The sequence below is a fragment of the Capra hircus genome, chromosome 27 (genome assembly GCF_001704415.2).
Source record: "Capra hircus breed San Clemente chromosome 27, ASM170441v1, whole genome shotgun sequence".
In the NCBI taxonomy this organism is placed as follows: Eukaryota; Metazoa; Chordata; class Mammalia; order Artiodactyla; family Bovidae; genus Capra; species Capra hircus.
Genome location: NC_030834.1, coordinates 8110695 through 8138423, shown reverse-complemented (window position 1 = coordinate 8138423; position 27729 = coordinate 8110695). Strand labels below are relative to the sequence as shown.

Sequence of the window (27729 nt, the reverse complement as noted above, 5' to 3'; positions counted from 1 at the left end):
GGTGTGCAGTGTGTGTGTGGTGTGAATGTGATATGTGTGTATGATGTGTGTGTGGTGTGTGTGTGTGGTGTGTGTGGTGTGTGTGGGGTGTGTGTGGTGTGTGTGTAGTATGTATGTGATGTGTGTGTGGTGTGTGTGGTGTGTGCGGTTTGTGTGTGGTGTGTATGTGATGTGTATGTGTGGTGTGCGGTGTGTGTGTGTGGTGTGAATGTGATGTGTGTGTATATGATGTGTGTGTGTGGTGTGAATGTGATGTGTGTGTATGTGGTGTGTGTGTGTGGTGTATATGTGATGCGTGTGTGTGGTGTGTGTGATGTGTGCGGTGTGTGTGTGGTGTGTATGTGATGTGCGTGTGTGGTGGATATGATGTGTGTGTGGTGTGTGTGGTGTGTGGTGTGTGTGGTGTGTGTGTGATGTGTATGTGTGGTGTGTGGTGTGTGTGTGGTGTGAGGTGTGTGTGTGGTGTGAATGTGATGTGTGTGTATATGATGTGTGTGTGTGGTGTGTATGTGATGTGTGTGTGTGTGGTGTGTGTGATGTGTGCGGTGTGTGTGTGGTGTGTATGTGATGTGTGTGTGGTGTGTGTGTGGTGTGTGTGTGGTGTGTGTGGTGTGTGTGGTGTGTGTGGTGTGTGTGATGTGTGCGGTGTGTGTGTGGTGTGTATGTGATGTGTGTGCGGTGTGTGTGTGGTGTGTGTGGTGCGTATGTTTTGTGCATGTGTGGTATGTGTGGTGGATATGATGTGTTTGTGGTGTGTGTGCGGTGTGTGTGGTGTGCGGTGTGTGTGTGGTGTGTATGTGATGTGTATGTGTGGTGTGCGGTGTGTGTGTGTGGTGTGAATGTGATGTGTGTGTATGTGGTGTGTGTGTGTGGTGTATATGTGATGCGTGTGTGTGGTGTGTGTGATGTGTGCGGTGTGTGTGTGGTGTGAATGTGATGTGTGTGTATGTGATATGTGTGTGTGGTGTGTGGGGTGTGTCCGAGGCCCTGGGGATGAGAGGCGAGGCCCGGATGGGAGCGGGTAGGCGCCCTGTAGGGCCTGGGAGGCCATGGTAAGAACTGGGCTGTTTTTCCTCAAGTTTGATGGGAAACCACGGGGAGGATTTGAGCAGGAAGCTGACAAGATCCTCCCCGGCTTTTAAGCAATGATCCAGCCGCTGGGCGGAAAATGGACTGTGAAGGGGTGAGCGCAGCAATTAGCGGGCAGCGCACGGATCCACGGGGGCGATGATGGGGGTCTGAGGTCAGGGCGGCACCCGCAGAGGAGCTGGGAGCCATCAGAGCTGCCTGGTGTTTGGAAGGAAGCTAAGCCCGGATGTCCGGTAGGGAATTCTTGAAGGGCAGCCTCCTCTCTCAGAAGGCTTCAGCAAATTTCGATCTCTATTTCTCCTCTGCCCACATTTCCAGGAAGGCTTTAGGGCCTGGTCGGAGGCCTGTCCTGGCCACCGCCCGCTGACCTGCTCTTCAGTGCAGTTCTGCTGGCTAAGAATAGATGAAGTATCCAAGTTTAAGACTGGTTAGCTGTTTGAGTGTCTGTGGGTGTGCTCAGCTGTGTCTGACTCTTTGCAAACCCATGGGCTGTAGCCCACCAGGCTCCTATGTCCTTGGGATTTCCCAGGCAAGAAAGAGTACTGGAGAAGGTTGCCATTTCCTTCTCTAGGAGATCCTTCCCGACCCAGGGATCAAACCCACGTCTCCTGCATTGCAGGTGGATTTTTTTTTTTTTTTCACCGCTGAGCCACCAGGAAAGTCCAGCCCTTTGAGTTAGTAGGCGCAAATGTAAGGTCGCACCTCCACCACTCAGATGCATCTTCATCAGCTTTCTGGCACAGAACAGAGAGGGTGTGGCACCCAGAGCATCAGCCCCATTATCCACACCCTGCTCACCCTGGGAGGAGGTCACCAACTACGCTGAGAATCACCACTCCTCAGTGAAGTGGAGGTCCCACACATCTGTGGGGAATGAGTGCAACTTTGCTTTTCTTCCCACAAAGAATCTCATGGTTTTCATTGATCAAATGTAGGGGTGTGTCTTGCACGTGACCTTGCCCATCATGTGTGTGCCTCTCAGTGGCAAGAGAAGGTTTTCTATGGGAAAGCAGAGGGTGTGGAATGAGTCACTGTAGGATTGAAGAGCATCCTGGACAGAGGAAGGGGAGCATAGTTTAAACAACAAGGAGGGACGTGCCTGGTGGTCCAGTGGTTACGACTGAGATTCTAATGCAGGGGGCACAAGTTTAATTCCAGGTCAGGGGACTAAGATCCTGCACATGCTGGTGCAGCCATAATTAATTAATTTTTAAAATCTTTTAAATTAAAAAATACGTATAAAACAATGAAAATCTTCCTGGTTTGAAACTGGATAGCACAGCCCTGAAAAGAAACAAAACTGACCTCGAGAACAAGTTCCTAAACCATTTCTTCAGTTTGAGAGTTAAAGCTTGAAATTAGGACTTTCGAACATTTAGGGGCAGAGAAGAGTTGTCAGAAGCTGGCTGTTGTAAGGGAGGTCTTGCGCAGGAGGAAGGGACAGAGCAGACAGGCCACGTGGCGGCTGTTCTGTGACCACAGGCTGGGTGCATGGGAAATGGGCCTGGCCACTCCCTCCATTGGCTCATTGATTAGACAGATATACGGTGAGCTCCTGGTGTGACTGAGCACTGTGCTATGTGCTGGATGAACATCATCAAACAACGTGGACCCCGAGGGGAGGACAGACAAAGACAAACATAGACAGATTTCGAAAGGGACATGGAGAGGCCAGGCCAGGTGCGGTGGTGGGCGGTGCATGCAGGCAGAGACCGCAATCCTTGGGAGGTGAGGCAGGACAAGGTGGGCGCTGTGGGTGATCCTTCGGGGGTCAAGTGATGACCTCATGATGGGAAAGTCCTATGAGAAAATAAAGCTCTGGGTAAAGTACAGAGTCTGCATGCATGCTAAATCACTTCAGTCATGTCCAACCGTTTGCGACCCCATGGACTGTAGCCCACCAGGCTTCTCTGTCTATGGCGATTCTTCAGGCAAGAATACTGGAGTGGTTTGCCATGGTCTCCTCCAGGGAAAAGTATAGAGCCTACCTTTATTTCTTTTTTCTTCCAGTTTTATTGAGATGTAATCAACATATAGCCTTGTGTAAATTTAGGACATACAGCATATTGATTCAATTTCATATCCTTCACAGAAGGATGACCACAGGATGGTTGGTGAACATCCACGGTCTCAGACAGGGACCACCTTAAAGAAACAAGGAGAGTATTTACGTGCAGTTGGGGAGGGAGCTGAGGTGCAATAGGAGAATGTTAACTGAGACGCTCAGGAGCCTTAGTCCTGCCTCGCTGAATCAGGCTGTCTAGAAAACACGACGGTCCAGTTCGGGGATGTGGGGTCAGCTGTCCCGCCTCCCTGGTTAATTCGGGTCCCCTCCTGTTCATCCAGCCGCTGTGGGATTCAGGTCCATAGCTGAAGAAGAAGATGCGCTGCTCAGACACTTATTCCAAGGTTACCAGAAATGGGTTCGCCCCGTATTACACTCAAACGACACCATAAAAGTCTACTTTGGATTGAAGATCTCTCAGCTGGTGGATGTGGTGAGTAATCCCCGGCCCGCAGCTGGAAAGAACATGCATTCCTTCACCCGTCGTCGAGGCTAAGATTTGATTTTGTTTTCTTTCCCCGTGTCTGCCATTCCAGTTTTAAAAATAACTCCGCGTGAGAGAAAACCAGCCCCGGGAAACCAGTGAGATGACCCGAGGACAGAATGTCATTTTCATGGCGACACTGTTGTAGGGGGAGAGGGGACTTCTTGCTGAAGGGAGGTGGGCCGTGGTTAGGAGGGCATCTCTCTGATGGGTTTACTGGAGCTGCCAAGGTGAAGAGCAGACGGGGCTGAGCCCGGGGCTGACTCAGTGTCCCCTGAGCCAAGCCAAGGTGGGCAGGGGTCGGAGCAGAGAGAGCCGTGGTGACAGCCCCAGAGACAGTCCCTCGGTGACCCCATTCTCTCCTGGATTCCCTGGGGAGCCCAGACCTTTCCCTGACATACCCCGTACCTTAATTTTCCTATTGAGTTCACATTTCTGCCATGAGGTTCCTGGGGAAATCCGTGAACTTTGATAACCCAAATACTGCAAAATCATGCTACTGCAGTCCCCAGAGTCCCAGAACAATCTTCCCCCATTGGCCATATCCACTCATCATCACCCCCCCTCAACTGACTCAAAGCCCAAGAGTCCGTCTAGAAAATCACACAAGGCCCACCTCCCATTTAGCTAGTATTTCATTCTACTTCACCCCCTTACTGTGCCTTTGGCTATGCAGTTTATACAAATATCACCACAAGGAACTGCTACTTGCTCTCATCATTATTTTCATTTTAAACAAAATATGCCTAATATTGTAGGGTCCCAATGCCGTTGGATTTCCCTGGTGGCTCAGACGGTAAAGAATCTACCTTGTAATGCAGGAGACCTGGGTTCAATTCCTGGGCGCTAAGATTCCCTGGAGAAGGAAATGGCAACCCACTCCAGTATCCTTGGCTGGGATGTCCCATGGACAGGGGAGCCTGGCAGGCTACAGTCCAGGGAGGTTGCAAAGAGTCAGACACAACTGAGTGACTAACACTCACTCAATGCCATTTAACTGTTCTTAAGTTGAGAATCCTTGCCACTTTGGACTGCTCAAAACTAAGATTTCAAGAAGTCTCTGTGACAAAAAAAAAAGAAAAAAATCCAATACACATTTTCACTTAATTTGAATTTAATTTTCCTTTTCTTAGGATGAAAAGAATCAGCTGATGACGACAAACGTGTGGCTCAAACAGGTAACTGTCAGTCCAAGGACTGTGCCTCCTGTCTAATTGTCATCATTCTTTTCCACTAAGAAAGGTTCCCATGGAAAAATAATTATTTTAAAGAGTGCATTGAGTTCTTCAGGGAGACATTTGGGAGTGTTTGGGGAAGGGTTTCTTCTTTTTTTATTTTCTTCCACGCAAGTCGGAGGTCAGTCTGGAAGCCCGTAGGCGCTGTCTTCTTGCTCTGTCTTCTTGCTCCTGGAGGGGGTCTCTGAGCAGGCAGGTGGGCAGGTGACCTTGGCCGTGAGTCTCAGGCACGGGTCCCTAGGCTCCTTGGAGAAAAGGAGGCCGAGTTCCAGAGTGCAGCTCACCCCACTGAAGCTAAGACAACTGGATAAGAAAATCAGCGATGGTAATTCCCTTTCCTCCCCCAGTCCTCCCTAGGATGTTGCCCCTCCCCTAATGCTCTTTTCTAGAAAGGGAAAAAGGGATCACAGAGGCCCCCACTATCAACCTCAGAACGAGGTGAAGCCCAGGTCAAGACGCTGAATCCACAAAAGCCCAGGAATGATGTTCGGCTCTTGGCCTGACCACAGCCTGCCTCCTGTTCTTTCTAGAGTTGCCAGGAAACGGTTAGCCTTCAATTAATACCTGTGTCGTGTAAAGGAGAGAATAGCGGCACTTCTTTGACAGGAAATGAGAAGGTTGATTTACTTACTTACTTTTTTGGTTTTGTTAGCAATTACTTTTTTTTTTCCTTTTTTTTTTTACCACATATCCAGATATTACCTAATCTCTCAGAGATTTAAAATCTAGATATGTTAGCTATCTCACTTGATTTTAACATATGTACATAACATTCTTCACTTGTTTATGTTGAAATGAGTTAGTTACCTGTTCCAGTTTAGTGCACACTCATGCAGGTCTTCCTGCTAATGGTCTGTAAGGAACAATGGATAAAAGACTCTAAGGAGATTTTCTGGGCCTCATCTGGGGGTCACCAGATTTCATCCACTCAAAGGTTTTGATCAGATTTGGGTGATTAGTATAAATTTTGCTAGTTTCTAGTTCTCTGATTCTTTACTTGGTAAATATGTTAGTGTATTATGAAATGGATCAGCATATTATTTTACTTGTAAATAAAAATGTTCAGGAGAAAATAATAAGCTGGAAATGTAGGTATAAAAATACTATTTAAATAAATAGGGACTTCCCTGGCTATCCAGTGGTTAAGATTCCAAGCTTCTGAGGCAGGGGTCATGGGTTCAATCCTTGGGTAGGGAACTAACAACCCACACGCAGCCTGAGACGGCCAAATTTTTTTAAAATGTAAAAATAGTAATAATTTTTTAAAATAAAATGAATAAATGTATTTTTCAATATACAGTCCTTGGGACTTATCCCACTTTTGCACTTTAGAGGCTATGGAGTTTGAAGGTATTTTGAGTTCATAAAAGTCAGTAAGAAGCCCTGGATTTGCGCTTTCACAGAAGACAAGAAAAATTCTTTGTTGAAGTGTAAATAAGCTTAGGACGTTGGCAAAAATAAAACAGACTCTCACTCCTCCATACACACCTCCTCCAGCTGCCCCTTGAGGTTACAGCCTTACACATAACACAGCAGTCGACGAGCCTTGGCCTTTGAGGTATAGGGACTTCTCACTTTCCTGAGATTTTGGAAACAAGAAGTCGTTTCAGACGAAGAGAACAAGATTAGACATGAAGGGAAGAAACTGTCTTCCTTGGGCTTCAGCTGTACTTTGGAAATGACCTCCAGCAAAGTGAGGCCCCTGGAATCGCAGTCTGGTGAGCACCTCCAGGGCAAGACAGAACCGACACCTAAAAATCCCCGAACAGAGTGAGAGAAATCTACAGGGAGAGGGAGAGAGTGCCTAGCTGACATTTAGGAAAGCCTGCTGGGAACTTGGGTTCACATGTCGTAGAAGTAACAGGGGTAACATGGTTTCATTGCATTAATTTGCAGTGTGTTGTCATAGCTCTTATCCATTTACATTTCTGAACCTCTCTAAATTAGCAAAGTGGGTATCATTATGCCTGTTACTAGGGACAGAAGAGTCTGCTTCATCTGGCTAGAACCAGCTTTCCCCAGCTGGAGCCTTGTCTGCACATCTAGCCCCGTGCAAAACATCCAGCCCTATTTCTAAATTAGAGGAATATTCAGAGTAGGAGAAACCACTGAGAACATGATGGCGCTATGAACCCACTCACACAGATTGAGTTTGGAGTGGGAATGTCACAATAGGTATTAGCCAACAAGGGCTATGTCATGGTACAAACAGTGTGGGAGCAAAAAAGATAGGAGAATCTCTGGCCTGGTGGCAGGCAGGGAGGGCTGCATGGAAGAGGAGGCATTGGAGCTCCACCATGACGTTACTTATATACTTTCTTTTTTATGTTTTAGCTTTTTAAGTGTAAAAGAGTAAAGGAAAGGACTAAAGGAAACAGATGGGAAAAGAAGATAAAACTGACATTTAAAAAAACTAGCACTAGTGTTTACATAGACCTCAGTTTCAGAGCAGCCAACGACAATGTTAGGACTTATTGAGCATCTGTTAAGTGCCCAGTCTGTTACACGTGTCATGGGAATGAATACTTTCAATTTTCCACCTTCCAAGGTCTGTTATGATTCCCACTTTGCAGACGAGAAGACTGAGGATTGGAGGACTGGAGTGACTTGTCTCAGGCGACACATTAGTAAGTGCAGTCTGGTGTAAAGAAATCATTTTCATCCTCAGACTGGAGGAGCTGCTGGGAGACACCCGGCCGTCCTCTTGGGGCTCTCCCTGTAAAGTCTAGCTCCTAATCCTGGCCTTCTAAGGCTTTGGTTCCTTAACCTCTGGGACCTATCATGAAGCTGTTCTAGAAAGGCATTTAGGAGAGAATGAGGCTGGGAGTCACTCCATTGATTCCACAAGGCTTATTGAGCACCTACTAAGGGTCAGGCAATCTGCTAGATTCAGGATGTACAGGGCGTAAGACACAACCCTGCCTTCAAGGAGAGGATCTGGTGTTAGTTGTGTAAAAATAACCTCTGTGATATGATAGACACCATAAGTAACGTATATACATAAGACACTGAGTCATTACAATTATGACAATGAAATGGGGGACGAATCATGGAGGGCTTCCGAGGGGAGGAGACATTTCAGTGGGGTCTTGCAGGATCAGTAGAGATTCGATGACCCATAAAGGTGGAGAAACCCACCTGTATAGGTTTCCCAAAAACACTGTTTCCCAAAGCTCTCACACCAGAGCAAAGCTATAAGAAACTCTTTCCAATCACCTCTGTCTACCTCAGTAAAAATAAAGACAAAAATGACCAAACTTCTCTCTTTTCTCATTGCCCTCTCAGACACTGGAAAATGCTCCTTGGTTCATTTCCATGGAGAGAATAAAATTCTGCCTGCTTGCTCCTAAAGCGGGTTTCCTGCAGCATACCCAAGTGAGATGATTGGTCTTTTGTTTTCTTTTTTAACCCGATTCCTCTGTTCTGTCTTCTATTTCCTTCATCTCATCTGGTATATTTAAACATTTCTCGTCTATCCTCCCAACCGCAGACCTTTACAGGCACAAATTTAGTGACATCCTGAGAAAGTCCTCTATGGAGAGCTATTTTTGTGGTATTGATTTTATTTTGCAAACTTGTTTGTCTTCGTACTTCCAGAGAGTAATCTAAACCCTACAAGTCATAAATAGATTCTTAACACCGACTCACTACAACTCTGTGACAAGGTGTTCACTGCCCCAGCCACTCAGATTCCACTTTACCTTTGTCAAGGGTAGGAAAACCGCATCGCAAGCACCTGAAGGGGATGGAAGAGAAAACCATCCCTTCCTCACTGACAGGACAGTCAGCCCTTTGCCTGGATGTCACCCTGTGAGTAATCACCCTGAAGGCAGATGCCAAGTGTATTCAGTCAACTAGCGCTTCCTGAGCACCTACTATCTGCCAGGGCCATATAGGGCACTGGGCCTCAACTCTGGGGGCAAAGTCCATGAGCCAGAAGGTTCTGAGTAGCCAGGTGTTACTGTCACTGAATGTGGGCAGCTGTCCCAGGCCCACGGCAACCCTGGGGACACAGAGCTCCCTGAATCTTACAAGGACAGCACCTTGGACCAATGTGGTTTCTCCAACAGCTGGTTCCTGTGTGTTTTATTAGTTCAGTTCAGTTGCTCAGTCATGTCTGACTCTTTGCGACCCCATGAGCTGTAGCACACCAGGCCTCCCTGTCCATCACCAACTCCCGGAGCCCACCTAAACTCATGTCCATTTTGTCAATGATGCCATCCAACCATCTCATCCTCTGTCGTCCCCTTCTCCTATTTATTTGGTTATGCCAAGTCTTAGCTGTGGCACGTAGGATCTAGCTCCCTGTCCAGAGATTGAACCTGAGCCCCCTGCATTGACAGCACAGAGTCTTAACCACTGCACCACCAGGGAAGTCCCTGAATTCCTGTTTTAGATCACAGTAAGTTCAGAAACATGAAGGCCTCATTGGGTGGATCCCTGCAGCTGGTTTTGGAGGAGAAAACCAAGAAACTGGCTTTAAAAAAAAAAAACAAAAACCTAAGGAAAGGCTGGCCTTGCTGTAAGGCCCGGGCCATCTCCCCAAAGCCTAGTTATCTTCCCCAACCTGCAACAGCACCTATACTTCTAGGGATTTTCCTTGAACCTCTGTCGCCATCTTGCCTCCTTCCTTTTCCATAGTCTCACTGGGACATTAGCAGAGGAGGCCCTGCTCTATGGTCTTCTGATTCGTGTGGACCCTGAGTGAGAGTGAAGTGAGTCAGGGATCCAGAGTCTTGCTGTATAAACTTGGCAGGTCACTTCCTCTCTGACCCGGGCTCTTCATTTATGAAATAAGGCAACAGCCAGCTACAGTGTCGCTGGCTGGCTAAAAGGCGTTGTGTGTGTACATGTGACTGCTCTGAGGTCTGGCAGGTAGTGGGAACTCAATAAATGTCATTTCCTGGTGCCCTCTTCATAGACTTTCTCATCCTTAATGACAAATCCCATTTCTCAGCCTTGACAACTCAGATATAATGGGAATACGGTGGTGGTTTAGTCGCTTAGTTGTGTCAACTCTTGCGACCACGTGGACTGTAGCCCGCCAGGCTCCTCTGTCCGTGGGATTTTCCAGGCAAGAATACTGGAGTGGGTTGCCATGCCCTCCTCCAGGGGATTTTCCCAACCCAGGGATTGAACCTGGGTCTCCTGCATTGCAGGCAGATTCTTTGCCAACTGAGCTATGAGGGACGCCCCAGTGGGAACATGATACATATAATATGCCATGTTGCCGTCTTTAAGATTAAAATGAATCAACAGTAATTTCATTAATTTAGATGGGTTTTTTTTGGCCATATTACATGGCTTGAGGAATCTTCGTTCCCCAAACAGGGATCGAATCCAGGCCCGTGGCAGTGAAAGTGTCAAGTCCTAACCACTGGCTCTCCAGGGAATTCTGACATTTAGTTTTAAGAATTTCACACCTGACTTTGAGGTAATTGAAAATCCCAGGGGTTTCCCAGAGGTTGCCAATCAAGGCACCAGCAGGGAATATTTGTTTCTTACTATCTTTTGGTCTTGGGATTAATAATTATTAATTTTTATAATAATATTTTTTCTAATTATTAAGAATCATTGGAAGACTTCATTTATTATTTTTAAAAGTCATGACAATTTCTTTTTTAAGTCTTAAGATTTAGGTTTAAACAAAATTTGGTTCTGGATTTTTCTGTAGCTTGACATTTATGAATGATATTTCAGGTAATATATGTAAGAAAATTTTAAGGGAATATATATAATATGGATTTGAAGTTGCACTTTTTGGAATTAAGAAAGCTAGACTGGGAGTATTTTTCTATTTTTTTTTCTCAGTCCGAGATTAACTTTGGTATTTGGCCCTGACCTACCCTGTGCTCCCCTGATCCTATAATAATAACAAGCTCTCAAGCCCAGGACTGCTGCAAAGTGGAGCTGATGTTTGTACAGAGCTTTGAGAATCTTGCCCGGGACATGCTGCATAAACACTGGATACTGTTTCTAATCTCCTGCTTTAGAAAGGCAGACACAAGAGGTTAATATCCAACCCCAGGGTTTCAGAGAGAGAAGGGAAATGACCAGAAACCCTCACAGCCCCTTAAAGAGCAGGACAGAGGATCTGGGCTCTGAATCCTCATCCTGATTCAGCTGACTTTCAGTTCAGTTCAGTTCAGTCACTCAGTCGTGTCCGACTCTTTGCGACGCCATGAATTGCAGCACGCCAGGCCTCCCTGTCCATCATCAACTCCCGGAGTTCACCCAAACCCTTGTACATCAAGTCGGTGATGCCATCCAGCCATCTCATCCTCTGTCGTCCCTCCTCCTGCCCCCAATTCCTCCCAGCATCAGGGTCTTTTCCAATGAATCAACTGTTCGCAGGAGGTGGCCAAAGTATTGGAGTTTCAGCCTCAGCATCAGTCCTTCCAATGAACACCCAGGACTGATCTCCTTTAGGATGGACTGGTTGGATCTCCTTGCAGTTCAAGGGACTCTCAAGAGTCTTCAACACCACAGTTCAAAAGCATCCATTTATCGGCGCTCAGCTTTCTTCACAGTTCAACTCTCACATCCATACATGACCACTGGAAAAACCATAGCCTTGACTAGATGGACCTTTGTTGGAAAAGTAATGTCTCTGCTTTTCAATATGCTATCTAGGTTGGTCATAACTTTCCTTCCAAAGAGTAAGCATCTTTTAATTTCATGGCTGCAATCACCATCTGCAGTGATTTTGGAGCCCCCCCAAATAAAGTCTGACACTGTTTCCACTGTTCCCCCATCTATTTCCCATGAAGTGATGGGACCAGATGCCATGATCTTCGTTTTCTGAATGTTGAGCTTTAAGCCAACTTTTTCACTCTCCTCTTTCACTTTCATCAAGATCAGCATGAGCAATGATGCTGCGGTGTGGGGCTGAGCCAGCATCATAGTGGACCACATCCTGCTGGAAATTTGGTGAGCCCCTCTGATGGCATGCTGGCAGGGACAGCATCTTTAATTCCCCAGGTCTGACCTCAGAAGGACACTGAGGTTGTAAGGAATGTCTCTCCAGTCCCACAAAGGAGCATAGCCAGTGAAGGATGGTCCGGGGGTAGAACTCTAATTCGATGTTCAATGCATTTTCTCTCTCTCTCTCGGGTACCCCCAAAAGAGTCCCACTGACCACAAGTCCCACCTGCTCCCTGTTCTTTATGTTCAAGAACGTACCCTGAATCCACTGGAGCGGATTTGATATTCTCCTCAAGGATTCAGACATGCCCCTCATTCATCAACCCACTCACATCTGCTCTTCATCCTGGAACAGCATCCTCAGTAGCCCTGCTCCCTCCTCCTTGGTACCCACTCCCCCTTCCTGCCTTCTGTCTCAGCTACAGTGCTACAGTGTCTGCCAATCAGAACCTCCTTCCCTGTCCACTCAGCGTCCCCCATCTTTTCACCCAAACCGTCCCCTTCGTGGCAGTGAGCACAGGGTGATGTTAGTTCATGGGTTCTAGAATCTTCCCTGGTGGCTCAGTTAGGTGAAGAGTCTCCCTGCAATGCGGGAGACCTGGATTTGATCCCTGGGTCGGGAAGATCCCCTGGAGAAGGGAATGGCAACCCACTCCAGCAGTCTTGCCTGGAAAATCCCATGGACAGAGGAGCCTGGCAGCGCCCTAGTCCATGGGGTCGTAAAGAGTCAACACAGCTGAGCAACTGACACACACACTCCCCACCAGGAGTTCCCACAGAAAGGAGTGTGAGTCTGTCTGGAGGGCAGAAAGAGGACTGAATGTTCTATCACGGGTTCTCGTCTGATGCAGCCCCGGGTAGGACAAGGTGGCCCTGCTCAGAGCTGGTATAAGCCTTGCATATTTGTGGGATGGATTAATTTCCCCCAAACATCAAGCTTCCTGAAGCACAGCCTCTGGATTCCCTCGGGTCACAGCTGTCCATCCTGCTGCTGGAGGTGCGATGAGCAAGACAAATCTTTCCAACAGAACCGTCTTTCCCCCGGGGCTTGGCCCATTTCCCTGAGCACACTCTGCACAGCTGCTGTGTGTTTGTGGAGATTTGCCCCCAGAATCTGAGCTCCCCACTTTCTTTCTGGGCTGCAGAGCTGGGCTTCGATAAAGGTGACCAGTTCCTGTAGAAGAGAGAAGACTGAATTCCAGAAGCAGGCGATTGATTTGGAGATCTTTAGGTTCCAAGTGGAGACACTGTGGGTTTGGACTCACTAACGCTGTGCTCCCTTAACACTGATATTAAAGACGGAGTGAGAGTGTAAGAGACCAGTTCTAGTCAGTCTGCCCAAACACGCGTCTGTCCCCCAGGCTCGTCGCCTGTGTGCCTGCTGCTTCCTCCCTTTGCTCTTGCTGGTCAGTCACGAAGTCGTGTCTGAGGCCTTGCGACCGCATAGACTGCAGCACACCAGGCTTCCCTGTCCTTCACCATCTCCCCGGGTGTGCTCAAACTCACGTCCATTGAGTTGGTGATACCATCCAACCATCTCATCCTCTGTCACCCCCTTCTCCTTTTGCCTTCAATCTTTCCCAGCCTCAGGGTCTTTTCCAGTGAGTCGGCTCTTGACAGCAGGTGCCCAAAGTATTGAAACTTCAGCTTCATCTTCAGCCCTTCCAATGAATATTCAGCATTGATTTCCTTTAGGTTTGACTGGTTTGATCTCCTTGCTGTCCAAGGGACCCTCAGGAGTCTTCTCTAGCACCACAATTTGAAAGCATCAATTTTTTGGTGCTCAACCTTCTTTATTGTCCAACTCTCACATCCATACATGACTACTGGAAAAACCATAGCTTTGACCATACAGACCTTTGTCAGCAAAGTGATGTCTCTGCTTTGTAATATGCTGTCTAAGTTTGATGAAAGTGAAAGAGAAGAGTGAAAAATTTAGCTTAAAGCTCAACGTTCAGAAAACGAAGATCATGGCATCTGGTCCCATCACTTCATGGGAAATAGATGGGGAAACAGTGGAAACAGTGTCAGACTTTATTTTGGGGGGCTCCAAAATCACGGCAGATGGTGATTGCAGCCATGAAATTAAAAGACGCTTACTCCTTGGAAGGAAAGTTATGACCAACCTAGATAGCATATTGAAAAGCAGAGACATTACTTTTCCAACAAAGGTCCATCTAGTCAAGGCTATGGTTTTTCCAGTGGTCATGTATGGATGTGAGAGTTGGACTGTTAAGAAAGCTGAGCACTGAAGAATTGATGCTTTTGAACTGTGGTGTTGGAGAAGACTCTTGAGAGTCCCTTGGACTGCAAGGAGATCCAACCAGTCCATTCTAAAGGAGATCAGTCCTGGGTGTTCATTGGAAGGACTGATGCTGAAGCTGAAACTCCAATACTTTGGCCACCTCCTGTGAAGAGTTGACTCATTGGAAAAGACCCTGATGCTGGGAGGAATTAGGGGCAGGAAGAGAAGGGGACAACAGAGGATGAGATGGCTGGATGGCATCACCGACTCGATGGACAAGAGTTTGGGTGAGCTCCGGGAGTCAATGATGGACAGGGAGGCCTGGCGTGCTGCGATTCGTGGGGTGGCAAAGAGTCGGACATGACTGAACTACTGGACTGAGCTGAACTGAACTAGGTTTGTCATAGCTTTCTTTCCAAGGAGCAAGTGTCTTTTAATTTCGTGGTGGCAGTCACCATCCACAGTGATTTTGGAGCCCAAGAAAATAAAATCTGTCACTGTTTCCACTGTTGTTCCCTGCTTGAGGTCTATTTCATACGTTAAAATATACTTTTCATATATATAAAGAACTAAAACATCAGTCATTAGAAAACCAACAACCCGATTAAAGAATATGAAGAGGACTTAACAACCACTTCACCAAAGAAAATGTATGGACGACAAATAAGCACTTGAAGAAAAGCTCATTGTCATTTAGTCATTAGGAAAATGTATAGCAAAAGCCATAATGAGATACTAGTTTACAACTATTATAATATAAACATTTCAGTGTGACTTTACACAGTACTGGAGATGATGCCAGACAGTTGGAATGCTCATGCATTGCTAGAGGGAACAGAAAATGATCCAGCCACTCTGGTGTCATATAAAGTTAAACATACACTCACCCTATGACCCTGCCATCCACTCCTAGGTATTTACCCAAGAGAAAAGAAAATGTTTTTCACCCCTAAACCTATAAAATTTTTATAGTCACTTTATTTATAGTCATTAAGAATTGGAATGAATCCAAATATTTGACCTGGTAAATGGATTAAAAAAATTGTGGTAACTCCCTACAATGAAATACTTCTCATTAATAAAAAATAAACAACCTACCTAGAATCCAAAAATGTATTTCAATATGTAACAGAAGTCAGGATGGAAGGACCATGGACTGTGATTCCATTCTCTGGCATTTTGGGAAAGGCAACATTCAGTTCAGTTCAGTCGCTCAGTCGTGTCCGACTCTTTGCGACCCCATGAATTGCAGCACGCCAGGCCTCCCTGTCCATCACCAACTCCTGGAGTTCACGCAGACTCACGTCCATCGAGTCCGTGATGCCATCCAGCCATCTCATCCTCGGTGGTCCCCTTCTCCTCCTGCCCCCAATCCCTCCCAGCATCAGAGTCTTTTCCAATGAGTCAACTCTTCACATGAGGTGGCCAAACTACTGGAGTTTCAGCTTTAGCATCATTCCTTCCAAAGAAATCCCAGGGCTGATCTCCTTCAGAATGGACTGGTTGGAACTCCTTGCTGTCAAGAGTCTTCTCCAACACCACAGTTCAAACGCATCAATTCTTCAGTGCTCAGCCTTCTTCACAGTTCAACTCTCACATCCATACATGACTACTGGAAAAACCGTAGCCTTGACTAGACGGACCTTTGTTGGCAAAGTAATGTCTCTGCTTTTCAATATGCTATCTAGGTTGGTCATAACTTTTCTTCCAAGGAGTGAGTGGTGATTTCCAGGGATGGGGAGGTGGGAGGATTGATTACAAAGCACAGCCTAAGGAAAACTGGGGGCAGGGGAGCTGTTCTGGTATCTTGATGGTGATCATGATTATCCAACTGTTTGACTATAGAACCGGACGCAAAAGAGTGAATTTTATTGTATGTAAATATTTTAAACGTAAAAGTGAAAAACAAACCGAAAGTGCTGCTCTGGGTTCCCTTCAACATTTCTGAGATCCAGACTTGCTGCTGATAGTAGAAGTCTCCTTGTGTTAGTCGCTCAGTCGTGCTCGACTCTTTGAGACCCCATGGACTGCAGCCCGCCAGGCTCCTCTGTCTATGGAATTCTCCAGGCAAGAATACTGGAGTGGGTTGCCAAGTCTCCTTAGCAGGAGACAAATTATTCATAGGAAGGAAATTGTATTTGCTTTTCAAAGTGGGCAGAGGAAGAGGAAGGAAGAGAGAAGCTTGTGAGTACCGAATAAGCATGGTAAATGCTTTATTCGTTTGAGCTCTTTAACTATCAGTCTTCATATGCATAGTCTTCCATAAGTATTCATGCAGTTTTTTTTTAATCCTTTAGAGTGTAGCTTTCTAAAGTCCCTATCTTTTTAAATTTGGTTTTCAAGGGTCAAGCCTCACAAATATTGTCTAAGAGAGCCGGTGTCTCATCTGGAGTGTATCATTCCATCCTTTTCCAGGCATCATGCATATTTCAATATTGTACCATCTAGTGAATCATCCATCTGCTGACTCCTGATTTTTTAATGATGAAGTTGGCATCACTGGGCTCCAGGGAGCCTCATACTGGGCATGCCCTCCTGACTCTCTGAAATGTCATTTAATATTATCCTGCATTATTCCTCAACTGTCCACATGACAGATGGTGGGGTAATTCACTTTCAGGTCAGATTTCATAGGATTCTGGATTCCAAATCTTTTTAAGTCCACGTCTACTGCAATTGGGTCATCCATACATCATCCTTTTGACCTTCATAATCCAATCAATTAATGGTTTTGTTAATCTGGATCCATCAGCCTCTGTAAACCATGCTAAATGATTTCATTCTATTACGAGGAAAAATATGCAAGCTAACAACATTTAGCAATATAATTTAAAATTGGATTTGGTGCTTCACAGAATAAAAACAGATTAGAATGTAAAAGAAAATTCTTGGAAAATATTTTTCCATTGGATAAAACTTATAATGTCCTCAAGAGTAGTCGGCAGATACTGGATAATTCATATTAGCATACTGTGTGGATCTTTGTCCAAGACTCTTGATTGATATTCAGAATCATTTATATCCATTTTCATGAGATAACAACATCGCTGGATGGACCAACTCTCCAAGAATAAACTGAGTTAGAGCTATCTTTGCTTTTCTTTTGTTTCTTCAGAGAAAATAGGCTGAAAACAAATAGGTCACAAATCAGTGAAGTTTGTTGCTGAGCCTCTATCATTTGTGAGGTCGTCATGGCAATTTTGGAATTCCCAGGCTGGACAGGCGTGAGAGTCTAGACCATCAAACACGAGGCTGGCTCGGGCTATACCTTCAACTGCCCTGAGTCACAGACCAGGGCCATAGGCTTAAAGCAGATGAATTTCTCTTTTAAAATAAAACATGAGATTCATAAATTAACATAAACTTGAAGATTCCAAACTCAAACTGAATTTCCAGAATAAAATTATTTTTATTAATTTATATTAATTTCCACACAGGAATGGACAGACCACAAGTTACGCTGGAATCCGGATGAATACGGCGGGATTCATTCCATTAAAGTTCCGTCAGAATCTCTCTGGCTTCCTGACATAGTCCTCTTTGAAAAGTAAGTATCACAGAAGAAAAATCCGCTAGTCCGATGAGGAATGGAAATAGAAAAGCTTGACTGTGCCAAAATAATTAAGAGAAAGGTACAACCTTGATGAGAGAACTGTTCCTTTCGAAAATCTTGTTTGATGCTGTGATAGGAAAGGAATAAAATACAGATAGGACAGCGGTGGGGGGTGGGGGGTGGGGAAGGCTGCTAATCTGTGTTAGACTAACCGCCGAGCGAACCGTCTTTCCACAGCGCCGACGGCCGGTTCGAAGGCTCGCTCATGACCAAGGCTGTGGTCAGATCGGACGGGACCGTGGTGTGGACGCCTCCTGCCAGCTACAAGAGCTCCTGCACCATGGACGTCACCTTCTTCCCCTTCGACCGGCAGAACTGCTCCATGAAGTTCGGATCCTGGACTTACGACGGGACCATGGTGGACCTCGTCCTCACAGACGAGAACGTGGACCGGAAGGACTTCTTCGACAACGGAGAGTGGGAGATCCTGAACGCCAAGGGCACGGCCGGGGGCCGCAGGCACGGCGCCTACTGGTACCCGTTCATCAGCTACTCCTTCGTGCTGCGCCGCCTGCCCCTGTTCTACACGCTCTTCCTCATCGTCCCGTGTCTGGGGCTGTCCTTCCTGACCGTGCTGGTCTTCTACTTGCCCTCCGACGAGGGCGAGAAGCTCTCCTTATCCACCTCTGTCCTGGTTTCCCTCACGGTCTTCCTCCTGGTGATTGAGGAGATCATCCCGTCTTCCTCCAAGGTCATCCCGCTCATCGGGGAGTACCTCCTGTTCATCATGGTCTTCGTCACCCTCTCCATCATCGTCACTGTGTTTGTCATCAACGTCCACCACAGATCTTCCTCAACCTACCACCCCATGGCCCCCTGGGTCAAGCGGCTCTTTCTGCAAACCCTTCCCAAGTTACTCTGCATGAAGGACCACGTGGATCGCTACTCCCTCCCAGGTAGAGAGGAGAGGAAACCCGCCCTGAGGGGTCAAGTCCTGGAAAAAAAGAAACAAAAGCAGATGAGTGATGGAGAAAAGGTTCTGGTTGCTTTCCTGGAAAAGGCGGCGGATTCCATCAGATACATTTCCAGCCACGTGAAGAAGGAGCATTTCATCAGCCAGGTGAGGGAACGGTTGGGAGCGCCGACTGAGATTTTTAATGTCTGTTTGCAACAAATGGGGTCCCTGTTTCAAACGTGACCTTATCAACTACCTGCTTGACGTGCATATAACTTCACACAAACCCTGACACAGGATAGGGACTTCAGTATGAGTTTTCAGGGAGACTTTCACAAAAGGAGAATGAGCAAAAGAGAAGCAACTCTAGGTTAAGCACAACTCTTCTCCTTAGATGTAATTCTATTTAAATAATTCAGTTCTACATTGAAGTTGTTTGTCCAGGTCTCTGCTCATTTGTCTCTCATTTTTTATGGGATGATGGATATCTCTATTCAGAATATCTGGAAATCAGAAAACAGAAAGAATCAAGCTTTATATTAACATAAAACATGATGTAACAGCAAGTATTTAGTTCCCAGGTTTAGTTTTTAAGATGTGGAAAGGATATGGATTTAAGACTCAAGACAGTCCTGCTTACAGATGCTACCCATGTTCCACTCGCTTGAGAAAAGCTGCTTAACCTGGACTTGTTTTCTGAACTCTCCCTTGAAGGGAGCAATTACAGACATCAAGTGCAAAATATGTATTATGTGCCCAGCACACATGGTCTCATGATGTGCAGACAATAAACGTTAGTCCTCATCTTTCTTCTCTCCATCCCTCCCTCCTCTAAATGGTCCTTCCCCTGTGGAAGGAAAATATTATTTGACATATAAATACTCAGCACAAACGGGAGTCTGTTGCTTAAAAGGAGTTAATATTTATACAAGTTTATACAGTTCCATTATTTTACTCTAAAATCACTGAAAATTAGTGCCAACAGCCTAATACCATAAACGAACTTAAGGAAGAATAGGTTTTCCAAGAAACAGCCTCTGTATTTTATATGGGTACTGCCTAGTACCTCGGAGAAGGCAATGGAACCCCACTCCAGTACTCTTGCCTGGAAAATCCCATGGATGGAGGAGCCTGGTAGTTGCAGTCCATGGGGTTGCTAAGAGTCAGACATGACTGAGCGACTTCACTTTCACTTTTCACTTTCATGCATTGGAGAAGGAAATGGCAACCCACTCCAGTGCTCTTGCCTGGAGAATCCCAGGGATGGGGGAGCCTGGTGGGCTGCCGTCTATGGGGTCGCACAGAGTTGGACACGACTGAGTCGACTTAGCAGCAGCAGCAGCAGCCTAGTACCTCCTCTCTCTTACAATCTGTCATTTTTTAAATCCACTGAAAAAAATTTTTTTTAAGCACTGGGGAAAAAAAATGCTGCTATGGAACAAGCATGTCAGCTATTCTTAAGGTTTCCTATTTCTTTATTTACATCTTTCAGAAATTCTAACACAAAGATTTAAGCGGTTGTTTATAGACTTCCCTGGTGATCCAGTGGTTAAGCTTTCCAAAGCAGGGGATGTGGGTTTGATCCCTGGTCAGACAGCTAAGATCCCACATGCCTGTGGCCAAAATAAATAAATCAACACCGAAGCAGTGTCGTAACAAATTCAAAAAGGCTTTAATAATGGGTCACATCAAAACTAAAATATTTTTTAGATTTTTAAAATCAAAAGTAGCTTTTTAAAAATTATTTAAATAACACATTGTTGGCATAAGGAATCTGGAAAATATGAAACATTTAAGATGATTCACGTCACTAATAATCCCCCACTTAAGGCTGACACTTTTTAAAATTAAATGTGTTTATTTTTAATTGGAGGTTAATTGCTTTACAATAGTGTGCTGGTTTCTGCCATATATCAACATGAATCAGCCACAGGTATACATATGTCCCCTCCCTCTTGAAACTCCCTCCTACCACCCACCCCATCCCGCCCCCTACGTTGTCACAGAGCTCCAGATTTGAGCTCCTGCATCATATGGTAAATTTCCACTGGCTGTGTAATTATACATATGGTAGTGTATATGTCTCAATGCTACTCTCTCAACTCAGAAGAGGAGAGGAAAGCATTGCTCTCTCCTTCCCCACTGTGTCCACAAGTCTGATCTCTAAGTCTGCGTCTCCATTAAAGTGAAGGAAAGTCGCTCAGTCGTATCTGACTCTTTGCGACCCCATGGACGATAAAGTCCATGGAATTCTCCAGGCCAGAATACTGTAGTGGGTAGCCTTTCCCATCTCCAGGGGATCTTCCCAACCCAGGGATCGAACCCTGGTCTCCCACATTGCAGGCGGATTCTTTACCAGCTGAGCCACCAGGGACGTCTCCATTGCTGCCCTGCAAATAGGTTCATCAATACCATCTTCCTAGATTCCATATATATGCGTTAATATATGTTATTTGCTGCTGCTGCTGCTAAGTCACTTCAGTCGTGTCTGACTCTGTGCGACCCCATAGATGGCACCCCACCAGGCTCCCCCGTCCCTGGGATTCTCCAGGCAAGAACACTGGAGTGGGTTGCCATTTCCTTCTCCAATATAGGAAAGTGAAAAGTGAAAGTGAAGTCGCTTAGTCGTGTCCAACTCTTAGCGACCCATGGACTGCAGCCCACCAGGCTCCTCTGTCCATGGGATTCTCCAGGCAAGAGTACTAGAGTGGGGTGCCATTGTCTTCTCCCATATGTTATTTGACACTTAACATTTTCACCATCTTTGTGGTTTTCCCTAAGCTTTTATTTCTAAACCTCTATATGCACAATATTTTCAAGTTCCACACCAGCATCTATGTTCCTTCTAGGACAGCAGGCACCCTGGTCAGCACTGTCTTTACCAAATCCCCAGGTAGTAGAAATGGGACCTTTATTTTCCCTTGAAAGACCTCTGGCCTGGTCTCTCAGACTCCCCCAGCCCGCAACTTGTCTTGCTCTGACCTGGCCCTCCCAGGCTGCAGACCAGTCTCCCAACCTCCCTTCCTCCAGAGGGACTGGGTCTCCTTTCTCCCTCACCACTTCCTGTCAGCACCTCCAGGAGTGTCCCCCATAGCCCTACCCAACTGTGGAGTGGGGGAAAAGAGGTCACTGAAATATGTGACCCCCAAAATCCTTAATTTAGAAATTTGTGCTATATTTCCTATGTCATATCAGGAAGCATTGCAGTAGGAGATGCTGCCTTTTTATTTGGGTAAAATCAGGCTTTTTCCGTTTTAGTCAGTAACGTTTACAACTGCATCAGAGATTCTGTTGTTTCTATTTTATGTCCTCGATGTTGATGAAAGCGTTCCCCTGAACTTGAGCTACGCGCCGTTTTCTTGGGCACCAACCGTGAGGTCCCAGGAAGTTGATGTCTCGGGGGAGGTGTCAGGTGCGTTTGGAAAACTGCAGGGCTGTGATCTGAATAGGGTTCCTTAGAAGTCCCTCAGAACAGCCGCACAGCAGGCTGAATGGAAGGTGTCCTTTTCTCTCTGGCAGGTGGTGCAAGACTGGAAGTTCGCGGCTCAAGTTCTCGATCGGATTTTCCTGTGGCTCTTTCTGATCACATCCGTCACCGGCTCGGTTCTGATTTTCACCCCTGCTTTGAAGATGTGGCTACACAGTTACCATCAGGAGCAGGAATCCAGAGCTATCTAACACATGCCCCTAAAGCAGAATCACACCTTAGAGCTGACATCCAGCCCCCATGTGTATACAGCATGCAAACCCATGTGCTCATCAGGAGGCCCCGAGGGTGGACAGTGTCTTGTGTCGTCCTCAGCGAGGCTGAACCTCTGTTGCCATGACAGCGAGTTGGGTGTCAGTTAAGCAGACCCTCCTCAGACCCCGGCTTTGGCTTCTGCAGATGTTCAAGGAGAAATTGTGAGCCTGGGCCTGAGATCACGAGCTGCAGCACACAAGGATGGTTGCTGTGTTTCACCAAGAACTCCAGGAAAGGGAAGACTCCAGCATCAGCTGGTGTCCTTGGTGGTTTTACCCGGCTGCCAGCTGGCACTGGCATTGTAGCCATTGCTTCTGTAGCCATGCGCCTGCCCTGCGGGTGAGCCGTTTGGGGCATCATGCTGGTACCAGGGCAACCCTGGGCAGGGCACACCTGTCATTACCAAGACTGCAGGAAGACTGGTGACTCAAGTCCCCCCAAACCTGGCATCCGTTCTGCATGGTCTGGCTCGAATGTGGTCCACCTCTAAGCCAGGTCCTTCGTGGCTCCGTCATAGACTCACGACGGTGTTCAGGTGGTCATGCCAGAGGCTGCTGTGGAGTGGGACTTGCTGTAAGGCCGTAGCAGAATAACTTGAAGTAGAAACAGTGTGATTGGCTGCCAGGAGGGCAGTCATTATACCCATTCTCTTTCCCTAGAAAACGGAAATTCTGAACGTGCACTGATAATGGTTTTTTTATGTCCCTTCATCTAATCTAATCCATTTCAGCAGCGTCCTCCGGGCTGCTCACCCAGTTTTTCCCCCCTCTCCCTCCCCTCTCTGCTTCTTCTTCCTCTGAGAACACTTCAGTGCTACTCTCTTGGCAAATTTCAGTTATACAAAGCCGTGTTATCAACAGTGGCCACCATGTTTTATATTAGATCCTCTGACCTTATTCATCTTGTAACCCAAAGTGTGTATCCTTTTACCAACCTCTCCCCATTTCCCCACCCCCTAGCCCCTGGCAACCACTTCCCTTCTCTCTGTTTCCAAGAGTTCAAGTTGTGTTTTGTTTTTCTAGATTCCACATATGAATGAGATCATGCAGGATTGTCTCTCCCTGTTTGCCTTATTTCGAAGCAGCGTGTCCTCTGGGTTCATCTATATTGTTGCAAATGACAGGATTTCCTTCTTTTTATGGCTGAATTGCATTCCATGGCCTATATATCACATGGGCTTTATCCGTCAATCTGTGGACAGACAGACAAGTAAGTTGTTCCATGGCTTGGGTGTTGTCAATAATGCTGCAACGAACATGAGGGTACAGATATCGCTTCTCGAGAATTATTTGGTTTCCAGGAGCTGGCTTGCTGGAGTGTACAATTCCTCATTTCTTGAGGGACCTCTATACTGTTTTCCATAAAAGCTGCGCTGATTTGCATTCCCATCAGCCGTGCCCGAGGAGTCTCCTGTCTCCACATTCCCGTCAACATCTTGTCTTCCTTATGACAACCTAATAAGCACGAGGTGATCCCTCAAGGTGGTTTTTTTTTTTTTTTTCATGTTATTTGTTTGGCTGCATTGGGTCTTAGTCGTGACATGCAGGGTCTTCGTTGCTCATGTGAGGTCTTTCACTGAGGCGCACGGACCCTCTATTTGTGGTCACAGGAGTAGTTGCTTGCGGCATGCGGAACCTTTGTTCCCTGACCAGGGATCAAACCCGCCTCCCCTGCATTGCAAGGTGGATTCTTAACCACTCGACCAGCAGGGAAGTCCCTTGCTGTGGTTTTGATTTGCGTTTCCCTGATGCTGAGCACCTTTCATCCTCCCCCTGGCCATCAGATTGCCGTCTTTGGAAACATATCTCTTCAGATCCTTGACCCGTTTTTAAACTGGGTTGTTTGGGTTTTTGCCGCTGAGATGGTCCTGCATATTTTGGATAGAAACCTCTTCCTGAAGGTATATTTTGCAAACATTTTCTCCCCTTCTACAGGTCGCCTTTCATACTGATGGTTCCCTCTGCTATGCAGTCCCACTTATTCATTGTGTTTTTACTGCCTTTGCTTTGGTGTCAAATCCAAAAAAAACCCCCAGAAACCCATCACCAAGACCCTTCCCATTCCGTTTGTCTGGTCCTGCCCTCTGAGAGCACTCATCCCCCCCACCCCACCCTGTCTCTGAGACTCATGGGAGAGGCTCACAGATTTTTCTCTCACAGATGCCAAATCCTGGATTTTAGCTTGAAATAGCTGTTCTCCTTTCCCAGTTCTAAAATCCAAATCCTTCTCTGGATTATTTTGTGCAGGGCATGTTTCCTATAAACTCTTTGCAGCTGGCACTTAAAAAATCCAATTTAATTATTTAACCTTTTCACGCAAATTCTTACCACTGCTATGTTGGACCTGATTTTTGCCATTTCGTTTGTGTTTTCTGTATGTTTTCTTATTCTTTTTTTGGCTCCTTTTCAGCCTTGACTGAATTTCTGTTACTTCTTCTTCTCAAATGATTGAAAGGTATGTGCCCTTTCCTAGTAATCTATTAATAAACATATTTGAACTTTTTTTTTTACCAGTGTTGAGAATTTTAATACCTGTCCACTATACTCTAAACAAAACCAGATACTAAATCACTTTCACCTCCCCCCTTTCCTTATCACCCTTTATGTTTCCTCTAAATCAGCCAGAATTTAGAAATTTCATTATTCATTTTCTATAGTATGTGTCTCTTTCTTCTGAATAATGTCTTGACAACACATTTTATCCACAACCCCAAGGGTGCTGGTTTAGTCACTAAGTCATGTCCAACCAACTCTTGTAACCTCATTGACTGCAGCCTGCCAGGCTCCTCTGTCCGTGGGATTCTCTAGGCAAGAATACTGGAGTGGGTTGCCATTTCCTTCTCCAGGAGATCTTCCCCACCCAGGGATCGAACCCAGGTCTCCTGCATTGCAGACAGATTCTTTACCAACTGAGCTACAAGGGAAGCCCAACCCCATTATAAACAATTAATTGTATTATTCATTTATTGGTTCACCATTTTTTTAAATCTTAAATTTTCCCACTTTTCTAATCCGGTTTTCCAGATGCATTTAATTTCAGAGGACTCCATCTCCAAGCCATTTTTATAGGAAGTTTTGAGTGTGTTAGCCTTTCTGAATCTCTCCTTGTCTTGGCACTCGGTGAATAATGTCTTTCTTCAACTCATATAAATATTCCTGTCTTCCTTCCTTTATTATTTCCTATCTTCCATTCTCCTTCCCCTTTCTTTCTGAAATTTCTAATAGGAGGATCTTGGTATTCCTAGATGTCTTATTAACTCTTTTCTCATACTTTTAATTTAAACTTTTTACATTGTCAGCTTGATGCTGTAGCTGACTCGTTTGCTTGACCGTCATGATGTCTTCTTCTATTTAGCTCCCCTACCCAGGTAGGGGATTGGTTTGTTGGTAGATAACTCATGTATTTGTTTTCTAAGAACTCTATAATTCTTTTGGATGTCACACCCTCTGGACTATCTTAAGGATACCAGTTATAGTTACTTTAAAGTCTCCTTCTATTGTTTACATTAACAGAGTTTCTTCAGGGGTTAAGTTTGCTGATTTTTGATGCTTTTTTGTGGTCATTTGACTCAAATATTCGGAGTTTTTAAGTTGCTTATTCACCTGATAGTAAAAGCAGTTTCTCATTACAGGAAGTCTGGCCCCAGTCACTTTTCTTTACCATCTTATGTTCTAAGGTGTGAGAACAGCTCGTCCTCTTCATCTGGGACTCCCCTGCCTTCATGGCGGCTGGAAGTGATGGCAGGCACTGCCCTAGTTCTCTGATCCGGCGCACACTCTAGTTTTTCATGTGTCAAAATGACCACACCCGTAAGGACAGGCTACGGAAGCCAGTGGGAGAGTGGACGACCACAGCAGCAGATCCTCCGGCCTCCACTCGTCTCCCTCACACAGACTCTTAGGAGCACTGTGGGGGTTTGCTGGAAAAAAATGTAATTTCTTTGGTGGCCACAATTCTCCTGCACGGAACCACAACTTCCATTGCTCTGTTAGGTTTGACCGTAAATCCGGTCTCGTCTGTCCTGTACCTTTCGGCCATCCCCGCCAATCCAGTCTATGAAAGCACCTCAGCCATCTTTTCAGTACTCCTATGCATTCGTGTTCATTTTACACGTCTTCCGAAATATCAGTGGGAAACGGAGGACAGAAAAGAAGAAGAAAAGGAAAGAAGCACATCGGCCAGCCTTTTATCCTAGAACTCTTGTCTAAATCCAAATCCCTATAGATGGGTCCAATTGTCCATGGCAACTGGACACTGAAAAGTCACCCAAAGTGGTATCACACCATGAGAAGAGTGGGGTCTATTTGAAGGACTGAATGACCTCGACTCTGCTGCCTGGTGGGTGGTGGACAAGAATGTAGACTAGAAAGATGGCTCCGTTGGGAATAGAATCGCGAATTTCCCAGCAAGAAGTAAGGCGTGTCTTGACGTTAATGACCCGTCAGTGTTCAGACGTGGCAGGGGGACCGCGTGCACGTGCTTGGGGCTCTGCAGACCGGCTCTGTCGGCCTTCTGGATCTTTGCTGAAGTCTCCAAACTGCTGTTCCTGCCTCGAGGCTCTCACCATCCTGTCCACACCAACTGGCCCTTCTCCTTCACGCCCAGTCTCTCCTTCCCTGTGCCCTTGATCCCGCCTCCGGAAAATGGGTCCTTTCATTGCCCTCCTGTATTGTACAGTTTCCTTTCCTGCCAAGTGCCCAGATCTGCTCTGTTCTGAGCGGAGAACCATAGTGAACAGAAATGACTGAAGTTTTTCAAATAGCCTGGACTGTGTTTTTAGATTTATTCCACTTGAATCACTTTCAAAAGCAATTTTAAACTTCAAAACAAATCACAATTATGTATTTTGGGTGTTTAAATAATATTCAACGTGATCATGCATTTGTTTTCAATAGGTATAAAATTTTATTCCACAAAATTGTATTTTTATGTGCTTCCTGCACACATCAGGGAACATTGGGGCTCCTGGTATGACCCACACATTTATCACTTTTCTGCACATTTTGCTGGATTTTTAAAGGGAGGCAACATGACAAAGTAGAAACTAGGTCACTAGAAACCTTGGGTTCTTGACCAGCCTTAGGTGAGACACTTGCCCTCTCTGGAGTTTAGTTTCCAGGTTAATAACAAGAGTTATGACTCATGACCTTTGAAGACCTCTTCTGCTCCCAAATTCTATACTTTAGAGATTAAATACTGGACCTTTAACAATTTTTAAACCACACAAATTCTCGTTGCAATTTTGTTCCTTTGGGAAAATGTAATCAGTTCTATCACTGCTTTAGGACAGGATTTGCAGGAATACATTGTGATGAATATCAAGAATTCCCAGCCTTAGTCCCTAATGGGATGGTGGACTCAAAGGGCAAGTCACTGTTCTTCATTTTATTGAGAGCACTATTGACTGAATTCATTATTTAACTTGATTTAGTTCATT

The 27729-nt window shown here is 45.8% G+C and overlaps 1 protein-coding gene across 1 annotated transcript in view; it reads left to right on the top strand.

Moving 5' to 3' along the window:
* The window catches only part of CHRNB3 (cholinergic receptor nicotinic beta 3 subunit), a 53748-nt gene extending 31520 nt beyond the window's left edge, over positions 1 to 22228 (top strand). The window contains exons 2-6 of the mRNA XM_013975473.2: positions 3436 to 3587; positions 4772 to 4816; positions 17480 to 17589; positions 17833 to 18715; positions 22070 to 22228. Coding sequence (XP_013830927.1) covers positions 3436 to 3587; positions 4772 to 4816; positions 17480 to 17589; positions 17833 to 18715; positions 22070 to 22228 — 1349 coding nt within the window. The remainder of the gene's footprint in view (positions 1 to 3435; positions 3588 to 4771; positions 4817 to 17479; positions 17590 to 17832; positions 18716 to 22069) is intronic.